This window comes from Perissodus microlepis, chromosome 1 (assembly GCF_051167445.1).
Source record: "Perissodus microlepis isolate ML-2025 ecotype Zambia chromosome 1, ASM5116744v1, whole genome shotgun sequence".
Classification (NCBI taxonomy): domain Eukaryota; kingdom Metazoa; phylum Chordata; class Actinopteri; order Cichliformes; family Cichlidae; genus Perissodus; species Perissodus microlepis.
Genome location: NC_140461.1, coordinates 39574080 through 39589451, shown reverse-complemented (window position 1 = coordinate 39589451; position 15372 = coordinate 39574080). Strand labels below are relative to the sequence as shown.

Here is a 15372-nt window from a genome sequence, read left to right as displayed (position 1 = left end):
TTAAGCAGCAAGTCTTTCTTTATTATTTGGCTATTGGCATGGACATGGGAAAATCCAGCTGCTAGCCGTAAAGTTTGGGTTTTTAAAGCACTTTATGAATGGGGACAGTGTGGAGGAGAGTCAGTTTGAGTCAGGTGACAGGTGGTTCACCGGACCAACGAGCTGGAGTCAGAAACTCCCATGTTTTGTCATCTGACCCTTTCAACCAATCACTAATAGAAGACCCTTGCAAGTCATCAAGATTTTAATATTAAAATCAAACAATAAAAAACTAACCGCTTAACTTAATAAGTTTCCTAAAAGAGAAAGCCACTATATATTTTTTTTTAGATCGTGTTTCCCACAGCCATTAGAATATAGTTCTTTCAGTAGTGGGGACCCATTGGGTCACCCTTTGCTTTTCTAGGAGGTTCTCATTTAGCCTTTTGTGTTGATGTTACAGAACTGTGGATCCATGAGCATGTGTGCAGACTCCCAATCTTTGGTAAATTTAATAAAAAATTAGGTACTTGTGACAATAAAGAACAGAGCAATAATCATCTGCCTCTTTAGTGAGTTCCTCATCTCATAGATTAGCTCCACTGTCGTAAACTGCAGCTAATAACGGTAGTCCTTCTTCTGCTCTGTAGCCTTGATGAGCTTAGCACAGAGACACATGATTTAATTCTCCACCTGCTGTGGGGTTTGGTTAGAGTGACCCTCTGGTTCAAAGCTGATCTCCAGGGCAAAACAAAGACTACTGTCCCAGTTTCAGTTCAGACCAAGTGAATTTGGTCTTCATTAGGCTACATGACAAGAGACTGTCTGCTTAAATAGCTGAAAGATATCAAGGGCTGCTGCAAGAGTAACCTAGTCAACCTGCCAGTGTCGCAATAGAAGACGAGTCATTAGCTGGTTAGCAGTGATACACGTTCTATTGTTATCTACTGGATCTGAATGTGAGATGGTTTTTGTGATAATATAGTAATAAGGTTACATTATATCTACAAGTTATTATGATACAAATTTAGGCAGTCACATCCTAATGTCTTCATATGGTCGAAATGTCCTGATATGGTAGCTCTATGCCAGCGTATCAGGATGTGTACAAACCTACAAACCTGTAAATACTGTCTCTTGAGGCAACTGTTGTTGTGATTTGGCACAATATAAATAAAACTGGGAATTGAAATACTGGAGTGTAACGTAAAATTCCCAGTCCAAATTTTACATCAGTCCAGACCCAAAGAGTTGCTGTCGGTTTTCCTTTGTGCTGCCTTCAGCTCATGTAGAATTGTACTAGAGCATTGAAGGCTCACGTGATCCTAGCAGACTATAACTTGAGTAGAGGAAACTGGTAATAATTCAGCTGCCTTTTTAAAGTGTCAGTTAATCAATTAAATAATGTTTTTCTTTTTTATTGTGGCTTGTGCAGTGATATCCAGCTGGCAATGCTGTAAACAAATTAGTCAAAGCATCAAAGACAGCCTTAATCTGTAACTGAACAACATAAAGACTTGATTGGTAGACTGGGTATAGTTGCTGAACTGGACCAATCTAAGCATTAAAGATCAAATGATAGTAAGAGAGATTCATACAGGGAGTGCAGAATTATTAGGCAAGTCGTATTTTTGAGGAATAATGTTATTATTGAACAACAACCATGTTCTCAATGAACCCAAAAAACTCATTAATATCAAAGCTGAATGTTTTTGGAAGTAGTTTTTAGTTTGTTTTTAGTTTTAGCTATTTTAGGGGGATATCTGTGTGTGCAGGTGACTATTACTGTGCAGAATTATTAGGCAACTTAACAAAAAACAAATATATACCCATTCCAATTATTTATTTTTACCAGTGAAACCAATATAACATCTCCACATTCACAAATATACATTTCTGACATTCAAAAACAAAACAAAAACAAATCAGTGACCAATATAGCCACCTTTCTTTGCAAGGACACTCAAAAGCCTGCCATCCATGGATTCTGTCAGTGTTTTGATCTGTTCACCATCAACATTGCGTGCAGCAGCAACCACAGCCTCCCAGACACTGTTCAGAGAGGTGTACTGTTTTCCCTCCTTGTAAATCTCACATTTGATGATGGACCACAGGTTCTCAATGGGGTTCAGATCAGGTGAACAAGGAGGCCATGTCATTAGTTTTTCTTCTTTTATACCCTTTCTTGCCAGCCACGCTGTGGAGTACTTGGACGCGTGTGATGGAGCATTGTCCTGCATGGAAATCATGTTTTTCTTGAAGGATGCAGACTTCTTCCTGTACCACTGCTTGAAGAAGGTGTCTTCCAGAAACTGGCAGTAGGACTGGGAGTTGAGCTTGACTCCATCCTCAACCCGAAAAGGCCCCACAAGCTCATCTTTGATGATACCAGCCCAAACCAGTACTCCACCTCCACCTTGCTGGCGTCTGAGTCGGACTGGAGCTCTCTGCCCTTTACCAATCCAGCCACGGGCCCATCCATCTGGCCCATCAAGACTCACTCTCATTTCATCAGTCCATAAAACCTTAGAAAAACCAGTCTTGAGATATTTCTTGGCCCAGTCTTGACGTTTCAGCTTGTGTGTCTTGTTCAGTGGTGGTCGTCTTTCAGCCTTTCTTACCTTGGCCATGTCTCTGAGTATTGCACACCTTGTGCTTTTGGGCACTCCAGTGATGTTGCAGCTCTGAAATATGGCCAAACTGGTGGCAAGTGGCATCTTGGCAGCTGCACGCTTGACTTTTCTCAGTTCATGGGCAGTTATTTTGCGCCTTGGTTTTTCCACACGCTTCTTGCGACCCTGTTGACTATTTTGAATGAAACGCTTGATTGTTCGATGATCACGCTTCAGAAGCTTTGCAATTTTGAGACTGCTGCATCCCTCTGCAAGATATCTCACTATTTTTGACTTTTCTGAGCCTGTCAAGTCCTTCTTTTGACCCATTTTGCCAAAGGAAAGGAAGTTGCCTAATAATTATGCACACCTGATATAGGGTGTTGATGTCATTAGACCACACCCCTTCTCATTACAGAGATGCACATCACCTAATATGCTTACTTGGTAGTAGGCTTTCGAGCCTGTACAGCTTGGAGTAAGACAACATGCATGAAGAGGATGATGTGGACAAAATACTCATTTGCCTAATAATTCTGCACTCCCTGTATGGTTGTGCTGCAGTGAACCAACATAAATGTGTCTGTACCTGTGTTGTAGCCCTGTGGGCATCTCTCTCAAAGGAAAAACAGTATGCTGAATCATACTGCTGCTATGTGTTGGCAGAATACTTCGGAAAAGATAAACATTTGTCAGTATGTTGTTTTTTTCCATTTAGAATGAGGGCTTTTCCTATTAGCAGTTTGTAGCTCCATTGATCACATTTTGGATCATGTTCTTACATATGGCATAGAAACTGAAGGTGTAACAGTATTCCCAGAAAACCCTCTCTTGTCTGATCATTTCTTAATAACATTTGCACTTACAATAATGAATTACAAAGCAGTGGGGAATCCATTTCATTACAGTAGATGTCTCTCTGAAAGTGCTTTAGCTGTTATCTTTCTCAATGTCAAGTCCCACCACAGTGGACTCCTCTCCCACTCAGGTCAGTTATCGTAATAGTATTACATCTGTACAGCCTAAGACTGTGGAAACTGTGGCTTATCTGAAAACGAAGCCTCAATCAGTTTTATTTATATAGTGCCAAATCACAACAACAGTCGCCTCAAGGCACTTTATATTGTAATATTCAAAAGATCTTCATTTCATCTTACTACATATATTTCTCTTTAGCACTGTAGACAGTCTGACAAGAAGTCAGAGCCCTGTTCAACCAAGCATTGCTTTAATTTTAACTAGTAATAACGTGTTTATTGTCTTTTCAAATTAAATTTTAACCAATAGAGAAAAAAGTATTCACAACCATCTCACAGAAGGTATCATTACATACAGCCACTTTTAATACCATTGATTGACTCATTTCTCCAATTGATCTTTCTGAGTTAACTTCATTAATTACTTATTTCAAAACCATCAACGTGTCTTTTAGACCCCATTCCTAAAAGACTGCTCAAAGAAGTCCTTTCATTAATTAATGCTTAAACCAGCAGTTTAAATTCAGTTCAATTCAGTTTATACAGCGCCAAATCACAACAACAGTTACCTCAAGGTGCTTTATATTGTAAGGTAGACCCTACAATAATAGATACAGGGAAAAACCCAACAATCATACGAGCCCCTATGAGCAAGCACTTTGGCGACAGTGGGAAGGAAAAACTCCCTTTTAACAGGAAGAAACCTCCGGCAGAACCAGGCTCAGGGAGGGGCGGGGCCATCTGCTGTGATTGGTTGGGGTGAGAGAAGGAAGACAGGATAAAGACATGCTGTGGAAGAGAGACAGAGGTTAATAACAGATATGATTCAATGCAGAGAGGTCTGTTAATACATAGTGAGTGAGAAAGGTGACTGGAAAGGAAAAACTCAATGCATCATGGGAATACCCCAGCAGCCTACGTCTATTGCAGCATAACTAAGTGAGGATTTGGGATCACCTGATCCAGCCCTAACTATATGCTTTAGCAAAAAGGAAAGTTTTAAGCCTAATCTTAAAAGTAGAGATAGTGTCTGTCTGGCCAAGGTAATGCTGTCCAGACTAAGAATCTGGTTAGATACCATATTTCTAAGATTTTTAGGGCCTGCTACAATAACCTCAGTTTGATCTGAATTTAGAAGCAGAAAATTAGAGGTCATCCTGGTCTTCATATCTTTATGGATATATGAAACGGTCATCTGCATAGCAGTGTAAATGTATGCTATGTCTTCTAATGATGCTGCCTAAGGGAAGCATGTATAATGTAAACAGAATTGGTCCTAGCACTGAACCCTGTGGAACTCCATAATTAACCTCAGTGTGTGAAGAGGACTCTCCATTTACATGCACAAACTGGAGTCTATTAGATAGATATGATACAAACCACTGCAGCACAGTACCTGTAATACCTACAGCATGTTCTAATCGCTCTAATAGGATATTATGGTCGACAGTATCGAACGCTGCACTGAGGTCTAGCAGGACAAGCACAGAGATGAGTCCACTGTCAGAGGCCATAAGAAGATCATTTGTAACCTTCACTAAAGCTGTTTCTGTGCTGTGATGAGCTCTGAAACCTGACTGAAACTCTTCAAATAAACCATTCCTCTGCAGATGATCTGTTAGCTGTTTGACAACTACTCTTTCAAGGATGTTTGATATGAAAGGAAGGTTGGAGATTGGCCTATAATTAGCTAAGACTGCTGGGTCTAGAGATGCTTTTTGAGTAAAGGTTTAACCACAGCCAGCTTGAAGGCCTGTGGTACATAGCTGATTATTAGAGATAGGTTGATCATATTTAAGATCGAAGAATTAATTAATGGCAGGACTTCTTTGAGCAGTTTTGTAGGAATGGGGTCTAAAAGACACGTTGATGGTTTGGAGGAAGTAATTATTGAAGTTAACTCAGAAAGATCAATTGGAGAAAAAGAGTCTAAATTAATATAAATGGTACTGGTTTAAACTTTATTTGTGAAGAAGTTCATGAAGTCATTACTAGTTAAGGTTAAAGGGATGGTTGGCTCAACAGAGCTCTGACTGTTTGTCAGCCTGGCTACAGAGCTGAAGAGAAACCTGGGGTTGTTCTTATTTTCTTCAATCAGTGATGAATAGTAAGATGTTCTGGCTTTGCGGAGGGCTTTCTTATAAAGCAGCAAACTATTTCTCCAGGCTAAATGATGATCCTCTAAATTTGTGACACGCCATTTCCTCTCCAGATTACGAGTTACTGCTTTAAGTTAATTGTTTAAGAGTTACTCCAGAGTACTTCTGATTTGAGGCTCTCTTTTTCACATTAGCTACAATTTCCAGACTCATGTAATGAATAGGTGAAATTATTAAGAAGATAATCGACCTCTGTTGGAATAGCGCTCAGGCTGCTGTTCTGCTCTGTGTTGGTACTACAGTCTGCAGGTTCGGTGGCTAATCATCTAGTGTCTAAACGCAGTCACTGGAACACCACCTTCCATCACACATGTCAATACCAGAGCTATTGTGTTGCCGTCTTTGGTGCGGGAGGATTTTTCCTGAGTTGAAAAATTTGTTTAGACAGATCAACCCTGCATACAAGAGAGCCAATTACAGCAGCATAATGCTGTCTCCAATTAGATTCGCAAAGTGCACTCTGAGGCAGGCACTGCTTATTGTCCTGCAGATTAAACCCAGCCGGAATGGCAAGCATACTGGCCCTCTGGCCTCACCGCCTGCTGTGAGCCTCAGGCCTCTTTTTTCCTTTGCCTGCAAGTCAAGCTGTAATGCACGAACCCTGTTGAGCTAATTGCAATCATGAACTGTCAGCTAAAAATTTCAGGTGAATCTTCAGACATGTTTTAGATTTGTGATATCTAGCACACTGCTGTTTAGAGGTGAGATTAAATATCCTTTTCTAAAAATAACTAGTAATAATTAAATTAAATCCATAAAAAATAATGTTTGGGTTACTGGGGGTGCACTGAAATCCAGCCATGAGACCTTTAAGGTGATAATTTAACCATCATCAATTCCTTTGCCCTTCTTTGATTGGTTACACCATTGTCCAGTGGTATAATCCTAATATACTGCATAACATCATTATGATACCATATCATTCTCAAACTTGTGCTGTTTAGTTGTGTTTTACAGTGAATTTTCAGCTAAACAAGGATCTGGCTAGATTGTCTTGATTTCTAAATATCAAACAAGAAATACTGACGAACTGACCCTACTGCTAACCCTACTATACTAACCCTACTATACTAACCCTAACTATAATTGTTTGGGGCTTTTTTGTTTGTTTTCTGCCCATTTTTGTCTTGTGCATATTTGATGATATTAGATTTTTTAGCTTTTATAACAGTGCTAGTAGCGCAGCAACCTTTCTCCCTTCGTTCATTTGAAAGGTGCTCCACTCAACTCAGACACCCTGTTTTTAATAAGCAGTCTCTTTTTGCGCCCAGCCAAATATAGCGGACTGTTAATGTAGCACTTTTCTCCTTATGAAAATAAAAAAATATGATTGACTGACCAATGAGAATTTGGTTGGATTCGAGGGAAATATGGCCCCTGAGACTAAAGTGCTTATTTACATACCTAGAGTCAAACACAGACTTGCAGTGTCTGAGGATTCAGTGAAAAAGCACAAATCTTTGCTGCCTCATCCCAGGGTTGTGTCTAATATAATGGGTTCAGTGTAAGAGATGAGACCTTAGAACAGCCGCTGTGTATGTAATGAGTAAGAACAGTCACTAGAACAGCTGGGCCTAAAATGAGGCATACAAGGTTTCAGCTTGCAGCAATTACTTGTGACTTCTTCTTGGCTTGGCGTTGCAAAAGAACTGTTTATGTTGATTAGCTAGACAGGATGTTGTGATGTTAATGACTGTGAAGAAATTGCAATAATGAGTTTTAAGTAAGAAGTGAGTTGGTGTTAATAATGGTGAAGCAATAGAGGGAGGGGCATGAAAACATTGCGGCTGTCAGCCGATGATTATCTGATCTTCCAACATCAGCATCAACTAGACTCAAAATTACAATCCCAAGTCGCAAAAATGCTGTGCAAAAATTAAAAAATTTTTTTTTTTAAGTTTAAAAAACCCATTTTTTAATCTACACCCACCAAAATATACACACATGTAGTGCAACTTGTCAGGATGCTCAAAGTTTTTAAAGCACATCAATATGACTGATTTTGTGAGACGAGGGCCTTTCTCACAGGTACGCCAGCGAGAAAGCTGGTTTTCTCATGTCATGCCTCCCTCATATGAATATCATTTGTGGATTGGTTGGCCTGTGTCTGCCCATAGTCCTGATCTCACCTCTAAAGTAGCTCTTTTTTAACTGGCTAATGTATGTTTTATCAGTGTAGTGTGGTGTTTGATTGGGTAGCTTAGTGGGTAAGTTGCTGGCCTTTTACCGCTGCTGTGCTGAAGGTTGTGGGTTCAAGTACAGCAATGGACACTTTTCTGTTTCACAAAAACAAAACAAAAAAAACTACCACTTTTATTCCTCACTTTAGTAAAACTTGCTCTAAACTTGTCTCTATAGAACTCATCTGATACACCAAGAAGAGACTTGGTGCTGCTATTAAATTCATAATAACCTTTTTTGAACGTTTAAACATTAAGTAAAGCAACACGTACTTTACCAAATGTACACGATTCTGCTTACAGATGTGCATAGTCATCTCAAAAGGCTGATTCATGCTAGTTAAAACCATGCTAAGTTGTGGCTATCATGCCATTCTGCTATGGCCAGCAACATGCCTTTTAGTACATACATTCAGCAAAATAATAATATGTCAACATAAAGTAATGATATCAGTTAACAAGGGTGTTCATCCCAACTTTTTTGGAATTGGGGTTATACTTTGCAATCACAGGTTGAATAAATATCAAATCTGATCTATAATCAGAAATACTGTCAGACAAATCTGCTGCAACTCTTTTCAGTTTCTACTTGTTGCTGCACATGCGTTCACATGGTTAAACATTTAAAGGTTGAAGATATCTCCTTTCCACTTCCAATTATGAAGAAGTTGCAGCATGTTTTGATGGGCTGGTTTCCCTCCTGGGTGCACTGAAATGTAGGTTAAAGTAAACAGAAAGTCAGACCCTTGCCCTTCCTGTGATCATATTTAGCTGTAGGTTTCATTTTGCTCTCAGACTGCTCCTGTCCAGAGTTGTCTTCTCAAAATAGACTTATTGACTGCAGCCGTTCTGATACTACCTTCATTGCAACACAGCGTCACAAGCGCTGCCTTCTTTAACGGCTCAAAAACAGCGACTCCAGTATTTACACCGTCAAGCTCGTGCCATGCGAGGAGCCGTAGGTTTCTAAAGCAGGCCTAACAAATATTCTAACACTCGTATTTTCAGCAGTGTGCAGTATTCTCCTTAACACGTGGAGATCTCATCAGCAAAATACGATACAATAACTGCCAGTGTTCAAAGTAAGCACTTAAATAGAAATAAACACATGCACACAAGTATATTGGCTATTCAGATATTAGAATCATCATGAGTTTATTTAATCAGTGCCAACTGGTTTTAAAGCAATGATGTCCTGTCTCCACAGATGCAGCAGCTCTTCTATGAGAATTATGAACCAAACAAGAAAGGCTACATACGAGATCTCCACAACAGCAAGATTCATCGAGCCATCACACTCCACCCCAACAAGAACCCTCCCTACCAGTATCGCCTTCACAGCTACATGCTCAGCCGCAAGATCGCAGACTTGCGCCACCACACCATTCAGCTGCACAGGGAGATTGTCCAGATGGGGCGCTACGGAGCAGTTGAGCCTGACCGAGAGGACCTCCAGCTCGGCATGCCCCCTTCGTTCATGCGCTTCCACCCCCATCAACGAGAGGAAGTTCTGGAGTGGGAGTTTCTGACGGGAAAGTACCTATTCTCGTCGTCTGACAGTCAGCCACCCCGTCGTGGCATGGATTCCTCTCAAAGGCAGGCCCTGGATGACATCATCATGCAAGTGATGGAGATGATCAACGCCAATGCCAAAACACGTGGTCGTGTTATTGATTTCAAAGAAATTCAGTATGGCTACAGGAGGGTCAATCCCTTGTACGGGGCAGAATATGTTCTGGATCTGCTGCTCTTGTACAAGAAACACAAGGGAAAGACCATGACAGTTCCTGTAAGGAGACACGCCTACCTGCAGCAGACCTTTAGTAAGATCCAATTCAGAGAGGAGGAGGAGATGGATGCCAGAGGTCTGGCCAGCCACATCAACAAGGAATCAGACTCCCTCTCATTTCTGTCCAACTCGCTCAAGATGCTGGTGCCCTTCAAGCTGGCTACCTCAGGTCAGGATCAGAGGGAGCCCAAAGAAAAGAAGGTTAACATCTTGGTACCTCTGTCAGGCCGCTATGACATCTTTGTGCGCTTCATGGCTAACTTTGAACGAGTATGTCTGATCCCCAACCAAAATGTTAAACTACTGATCCTGCTCTTTAGCACAGATAACAATACTGAGCGGGTGAAGCAGGTGGAACTTATGAGGGAGTATCACATGAAGTATCCTCGAGCAGAGATGGAGATAAAGCCTGTCCCCGGTTCCTTCTCCAGGGCTTTGGCTCTGGAAGTTGGTTCTTTACACTTCTCTAATGATTCCCTGCTTTTCTACTGTGATGTGGATCTGCTTTTCTCCAGTGAATTCCTCAAAAGATGTCGGACTAATGCGGTCCTGGGGGAGCAGACGTACTTCCCCATCATCTTCAGTCAGTATGACCCTAAAGTAGTATATGCTGGGAAGGTCCCCAGCAACAACCACTACGTCTTCACCTCTAAAACAGGCCTGTGGAGGAACTACGGATTTGGGATTGTCTGCGTATACAAGAGAGACCTGGTTCGAGCTGGAGGCTTTGACACTTCCATACAGGGCTGGGGGTTAGAGGATGTAGATCTTTATAATAAATTTGTCCAGTCAGGGATCAAGTTGTTTAGAAGCACAGACACAGGAATAGTTCACGTTCATCATCTAGTCACATGTGACCCCCACCTGGATGTGAAGCAATACAAGATGTGCCTGGGCTCCAGAGCTTCCTCGCATGGCTCCACCCAGCAGTTGGCTGAGCTCTGGCTTGAGAAGAACAACCACGGCTTCAGGAGACTGGCCAGCAATAATGGGTCAGTTAGGACAGCGTAAGAAGTGCTGGGTTGTCATTAATTGAACTCACTTTCCCTTCTTAGTAGTAGTTTCACTGCTTAATTTATTTTTTAATGAAATTAAATAATTCACATTGATATATTTTTAAAATATCTCTTTCTTTTTTTAAAGAAACATCCTAATGAGCAGCTCCCAGAAGTAGTCTGGGCAGTCTGTTCTCTTTCCTGATTATTGCCGGGGCTCCTTTTGCGCATACGTTATCTGTCAGGCTACTAGTTAATTTGGTTATTAATGTTCGCCTCAGTAAAGTCTTTCAATGTTATATTTGGCGTGTGTGTTCAAAGCAGACTGGTGTCCCTGTCCTCTCAGACCAACAGTGCTCAAAACTACCTTCAGTTGCTGATTGTGTTTGTTTACAAAGGCTGACTGTGAACATGAATGAAATTCCAATCAGAGCTCTCTCGATGACTGCCAGGGCCACTTCTTTGGAAAGCAAATTTAGGTGGTTTTCTTTTACATTTACTCTTATGGTTTTGGTGATATGACTTAACACTGTTTTTGTTTCTTTTTATATATATATATATATTTTGTATTGTTAATTTCTGTAGACCCAACTGCTGAATCTGCAATTCATTATTTTCTATCTAATTTATTGAATTTGCAGGCTCCATTTTCTACAATCTGCTGAAATGTGTATGTGGGACAGTTGTACAGCCATGTCAGTTGTGGTGTAGTTTTCTTTTTTCCTTAAGCTCTCTCACCAAAGAGTTTTGCACAGTCTGCTTTTACATTTCATGTTGCCTGTGTGTGTGTGTGTGTGTGTGTGTGTGCGTGTGTGTGTGTGTGTGTGTGTGTGTGTGTGTGTGTGTGTGTGTGTGTAGGTGGTGTTTTGCAGGCATGAACATGAAACCAGCTCCATACTGGAGGATACACAAATAAACTCAGTCTATCACAGATCCTTTAAATGGGTGAAGTGGGTGCAAATCTGGCTTCCGCTTCAAGCTTGATTAGCAGCAGCACTTTGATTGCTCGCATATGGTTTTCTCTTTTTTCCAAATCAATTCCTCTTATGTTGACATGAGAGGTGTGTAATTCCTGTCTAGTTTTACAGGTTTGATGGTAAATCATTTCCTCTTTTCATGCCCCTGCCTGTGAACTTCCATTGTAGGACTGTTGGCTTTATGCTCTTGTTGCAGCATTACATGATTTATAACACTGATCACACAAGCAGTTACTGTGCTGTCATCATGGTTTGATTTTCTTGAACTTTTAAAAAAATGTTTTATTGCTTTCTAAATGGACAAGGTTTTCTATTTAAAAAGAAATAAAATTGGGGGAGAGTAAATGCATTGTGTCATATTTTTCTGTCTCAAGTAACAATTCTGCATGGTTAGAGTTTCCCTCTACCAGCTCACATACTCTGTCATTTTTTGCCACCCGACTGATCCCTGAGCCTGGTTCTGCCACAGTTATCTTCCTGTTAAGACACCACACATTCTTCTCTTCCTCCCTTTTGGTTTCTATGTGTTGTAGAGTCTTCATCTTATATAATAAAGCTCTTTGAACGGGCGTGTAATTAAATGTAAAAAAAACAAAACACAACAACCACAGATTATCAGAAACTCTGAGGATGTGAGGCCTGTTGTTAATCCATCTTTTGAGGCGTTCCTGCCCTAGCATTGATTACTAGTCCATAAAAAGAATCATTTCACAACAGGCTCAAACTTCAAAGTCGTAATTTGGATTGTGTGAGCAATAACATGTCAGCAACAATACATCTTGTCCCTCAGAAGCTCCACTGAAGGAAAGTGGGAAGGAGTTTAATTTACTGGTAGTTCAGTAACCTCTTCCTGGACTCTTCAACGACACTGAGCAGTAACGTAAAGCTTTCCTAACATAAGGCTCTCTTATCGTTCATTAAAATGAATACAATCTTTTCTGGTTGTAAATAGACTAGAAAAGCACTGAATAAGAGGCCGGCCACTCAAAGGACCTCGGACCTATGAGCAAAGCTACACACTTTGGGGAGGTTGTCACATGACAATTTGCTCCAGGCCCAGGAATTGCAGCAACCCATACAACAGAGGGGCCAGACTAAGGCTTTTTTCTTTTTTCCGCCTGTCCCGTTCGGCTCTTTTGCATCAGAATTATTGTCTGAAGGCGAAGAAAGATGCCCAACGGATTTACTTTACCAAATGGACCATCCCAGCCTTGCCGTAATGGTCTATTTGATTCACCTTTTATTGTTTATTTTATTTATTTTTTATTTTCACTTGCTAGATACGGGACAGACTTGAATGAGGAAAAGAAAAGGGAGAAAGGAAGAGGGGGAAAAAACTGCGGAGAAGAGGGACGGGGATAAAGGGCAAAAAACAAAAACCAACTAAATAAGCAGACAAAAAAAAATCCATCTATCAATCACCTGGATCACCTGTTGAGAAAGAAAAAAGAAAACAAGCAGAAGAAAACGAGAGCAATACAATAAACAACATCACGATGATCTATGTGAATATAACAGTAAATACTAAATATTAAACATTATTGTGCAGCACGTAAGATCGACAGCGCACAGTGTGCTTTGAGGTAGGAGCCAAAAAGGGTGTAGTTTGTGTGTGTGAGCACCCGTGTGTACACCTGTGAGCATGGACGCGCTTGTTTTTAAAAGGTTCCTTCATGTAATGATCTGCTAGAGGGTGTGGGGGGGCCACAGCCCCGTCCTCCAGGGCATGAAGCAGGTATGGAGGAGATCAAGACTCCAGACATCCAGAGGCCCCCAGAACACAAGAGACCAAGGAAGACCAACAGAGGGGCAGCTGCACCACTGTCCCAGAAAGAGCTGAGGAGAGTCCCAGATGAGGGGTCATTCAGCAGCCGCGGAGCAGAAGCCGGGGGGGGGGGTTGCAGTGACGTGCCCGTGAGCTCCGCCGGCAGCCAGCTGTGCCAGAGTGACCGAGCCCCAGGCCGAGGGCACCCCACCCCCAAAGTGGCCCGAGCGAGCCCCAGGCTCCAGGCCCCAATAAGCAGCCACCAAGGAGTGAGCCGGTGTGTACCTGGACGCCCATCCCCGGACACAAAGAACCACCAACGCACCGATGTCTGAGGGCGTCTGCCACTGGCAGGGGAAGTGGTGAAGTGGTGACTAAGGCAATTTTCACCAGGAAGTAAAGTGCTTGTATTACTCCCTTCTTCTAGCTCAAAATTACTCGCCAAGTGGCAAGGGCCCGTCATGGTCACACTGCGAGTGGGGGGTTTGGACTTTCAACTTAACCTCTTTAAAGCACGGAGAGAGGCTGAAACTGCTTTTCTAGTGAGTCTGGTAAGGGAAAGAGATGAGTTGGGGTAGGAGGTGCCAAATTCCACCAATCCCGCCTCCCTCCATTGTGATAACCATCTCCAGAAAGTGGATGTTGCTGCATTGCAACAGCATTTTGCAGATTACTCTATTTCTCTTAAAATATAGACGTCCCTGGAGGCGACTGCTCGTGAGTTGGCACAATATAAATAAAACTGAATTGAATATGCCACTGTTGAAATGTGCACATACATACAAGGAAGACAGAACCTTAGCTCAAACAAGAATAGGAAACAGTTTTACTTGTAAAACTGTAACATTTGGTCTCGTATTAAAAAGAGGAGCCCAATGCTACACATTGGGAAATCAGGGAATATCATTTTTGAATAGACAATGGTTTAAGTTAATGTTCAAATGATGGCTTTTTGTTTCACTTTATACATTTTGTTCTCCAGAAGAAAGGGTATACAATATGACAACACTATAGCCACAAATACCTCAGAGGATGAGGAAGTAACAACTCTAAATTATCATATTTTTTCACTTCCTGCCGTTTGACTTGGTGAATGGCTTCCTGTGAGAGAAGACTTAGAGAATTGTTACACTATTTTAGGCAAATGTCTTGTCATCAGTTGGCTCATGACGATTCTGAGAAACCAGAATTTATTAAAGTAATTGAATCTCCAAGTCTGTGTATATATTTAACATCCCTTTAATTATAATGACAGTTTTATTGTTGTCAAAATAAAACAAAAGGCACCAAATCTTTAGAATAACACTAGCAACCAAAGTTTTTCTGTTTGTTTTATATCTTAACAAGCAATACTTGTCTTTACTACCCTCTTCTGTCTAAAAAAAAACTAAGGATGTACAACTACAAACCTTTAACTATGAATTCGTAGGGCAGGCGTAATATACAGTACTGTGCAAACGTGTTAGGCAGGTGTGAAAAACTGTTATAAAGAATGCTTTCAGAAATATAAATGATTGTTTATTGAACCCAAATGTATTCTGCAGCAGGACAACAACCCCAAACACACAGTCATTAAGAACTATCTTCTGCGTAAAGAACAAGAAGTACTGGAAGTGATGCTCTGGCCCCCACAGAGCCCTGATCCCAACATCATCGAGTGTGTCTGGGATTACATGAAAAGACAGAAGGATGTGAGGAAGCCTGCATCCACAGATCTGTGGTTAGTCCCCCAAGATGTTTGGAACAACCTACCAGCCGAGTTCCTTCAAAAACTCTCTGCAAGTGTACCTAGAAGAATTGATGCTGTTTTGAAGGCAAAGGGTGGTCACACCAAATACTGACTAGATTTAGATTTCTCTTTTGTTCATTCACTGGATTTTGTTAACTGATGAAAATAAACGATTAACACTTACATTTTTGAAAGCATTCTTTGCTTAAA

At 41.1% G+C, this 15372-nt stretch overlaps 1 protein-coding gene across 1 annotated transcript in view; it reads left to right on the top strand.

The window, feature by feature from the left end:
- chsy1 (chondroitin sulfate synthase 1) overlaps window positions 1-12013 on the top strand; it is a 43837-nt gene extending 31824 nt beyond the window's left edge. Inside the window, exon 3 of the mRNA XM_084923452.1 lies at window positions 9115-12013. Coding sequence (XP_084779578.1) covers window positions 9115-10707 — 1593 coding nt within the window. The 3' untranslated portion in view covers window positions 10708-12013. The remainder of the gene's footprint in view (window positions 1-9114) is intronic.
- The last annotated feature ends 3359 nt before the right edge of the window (window positions 12014-15372 follow it).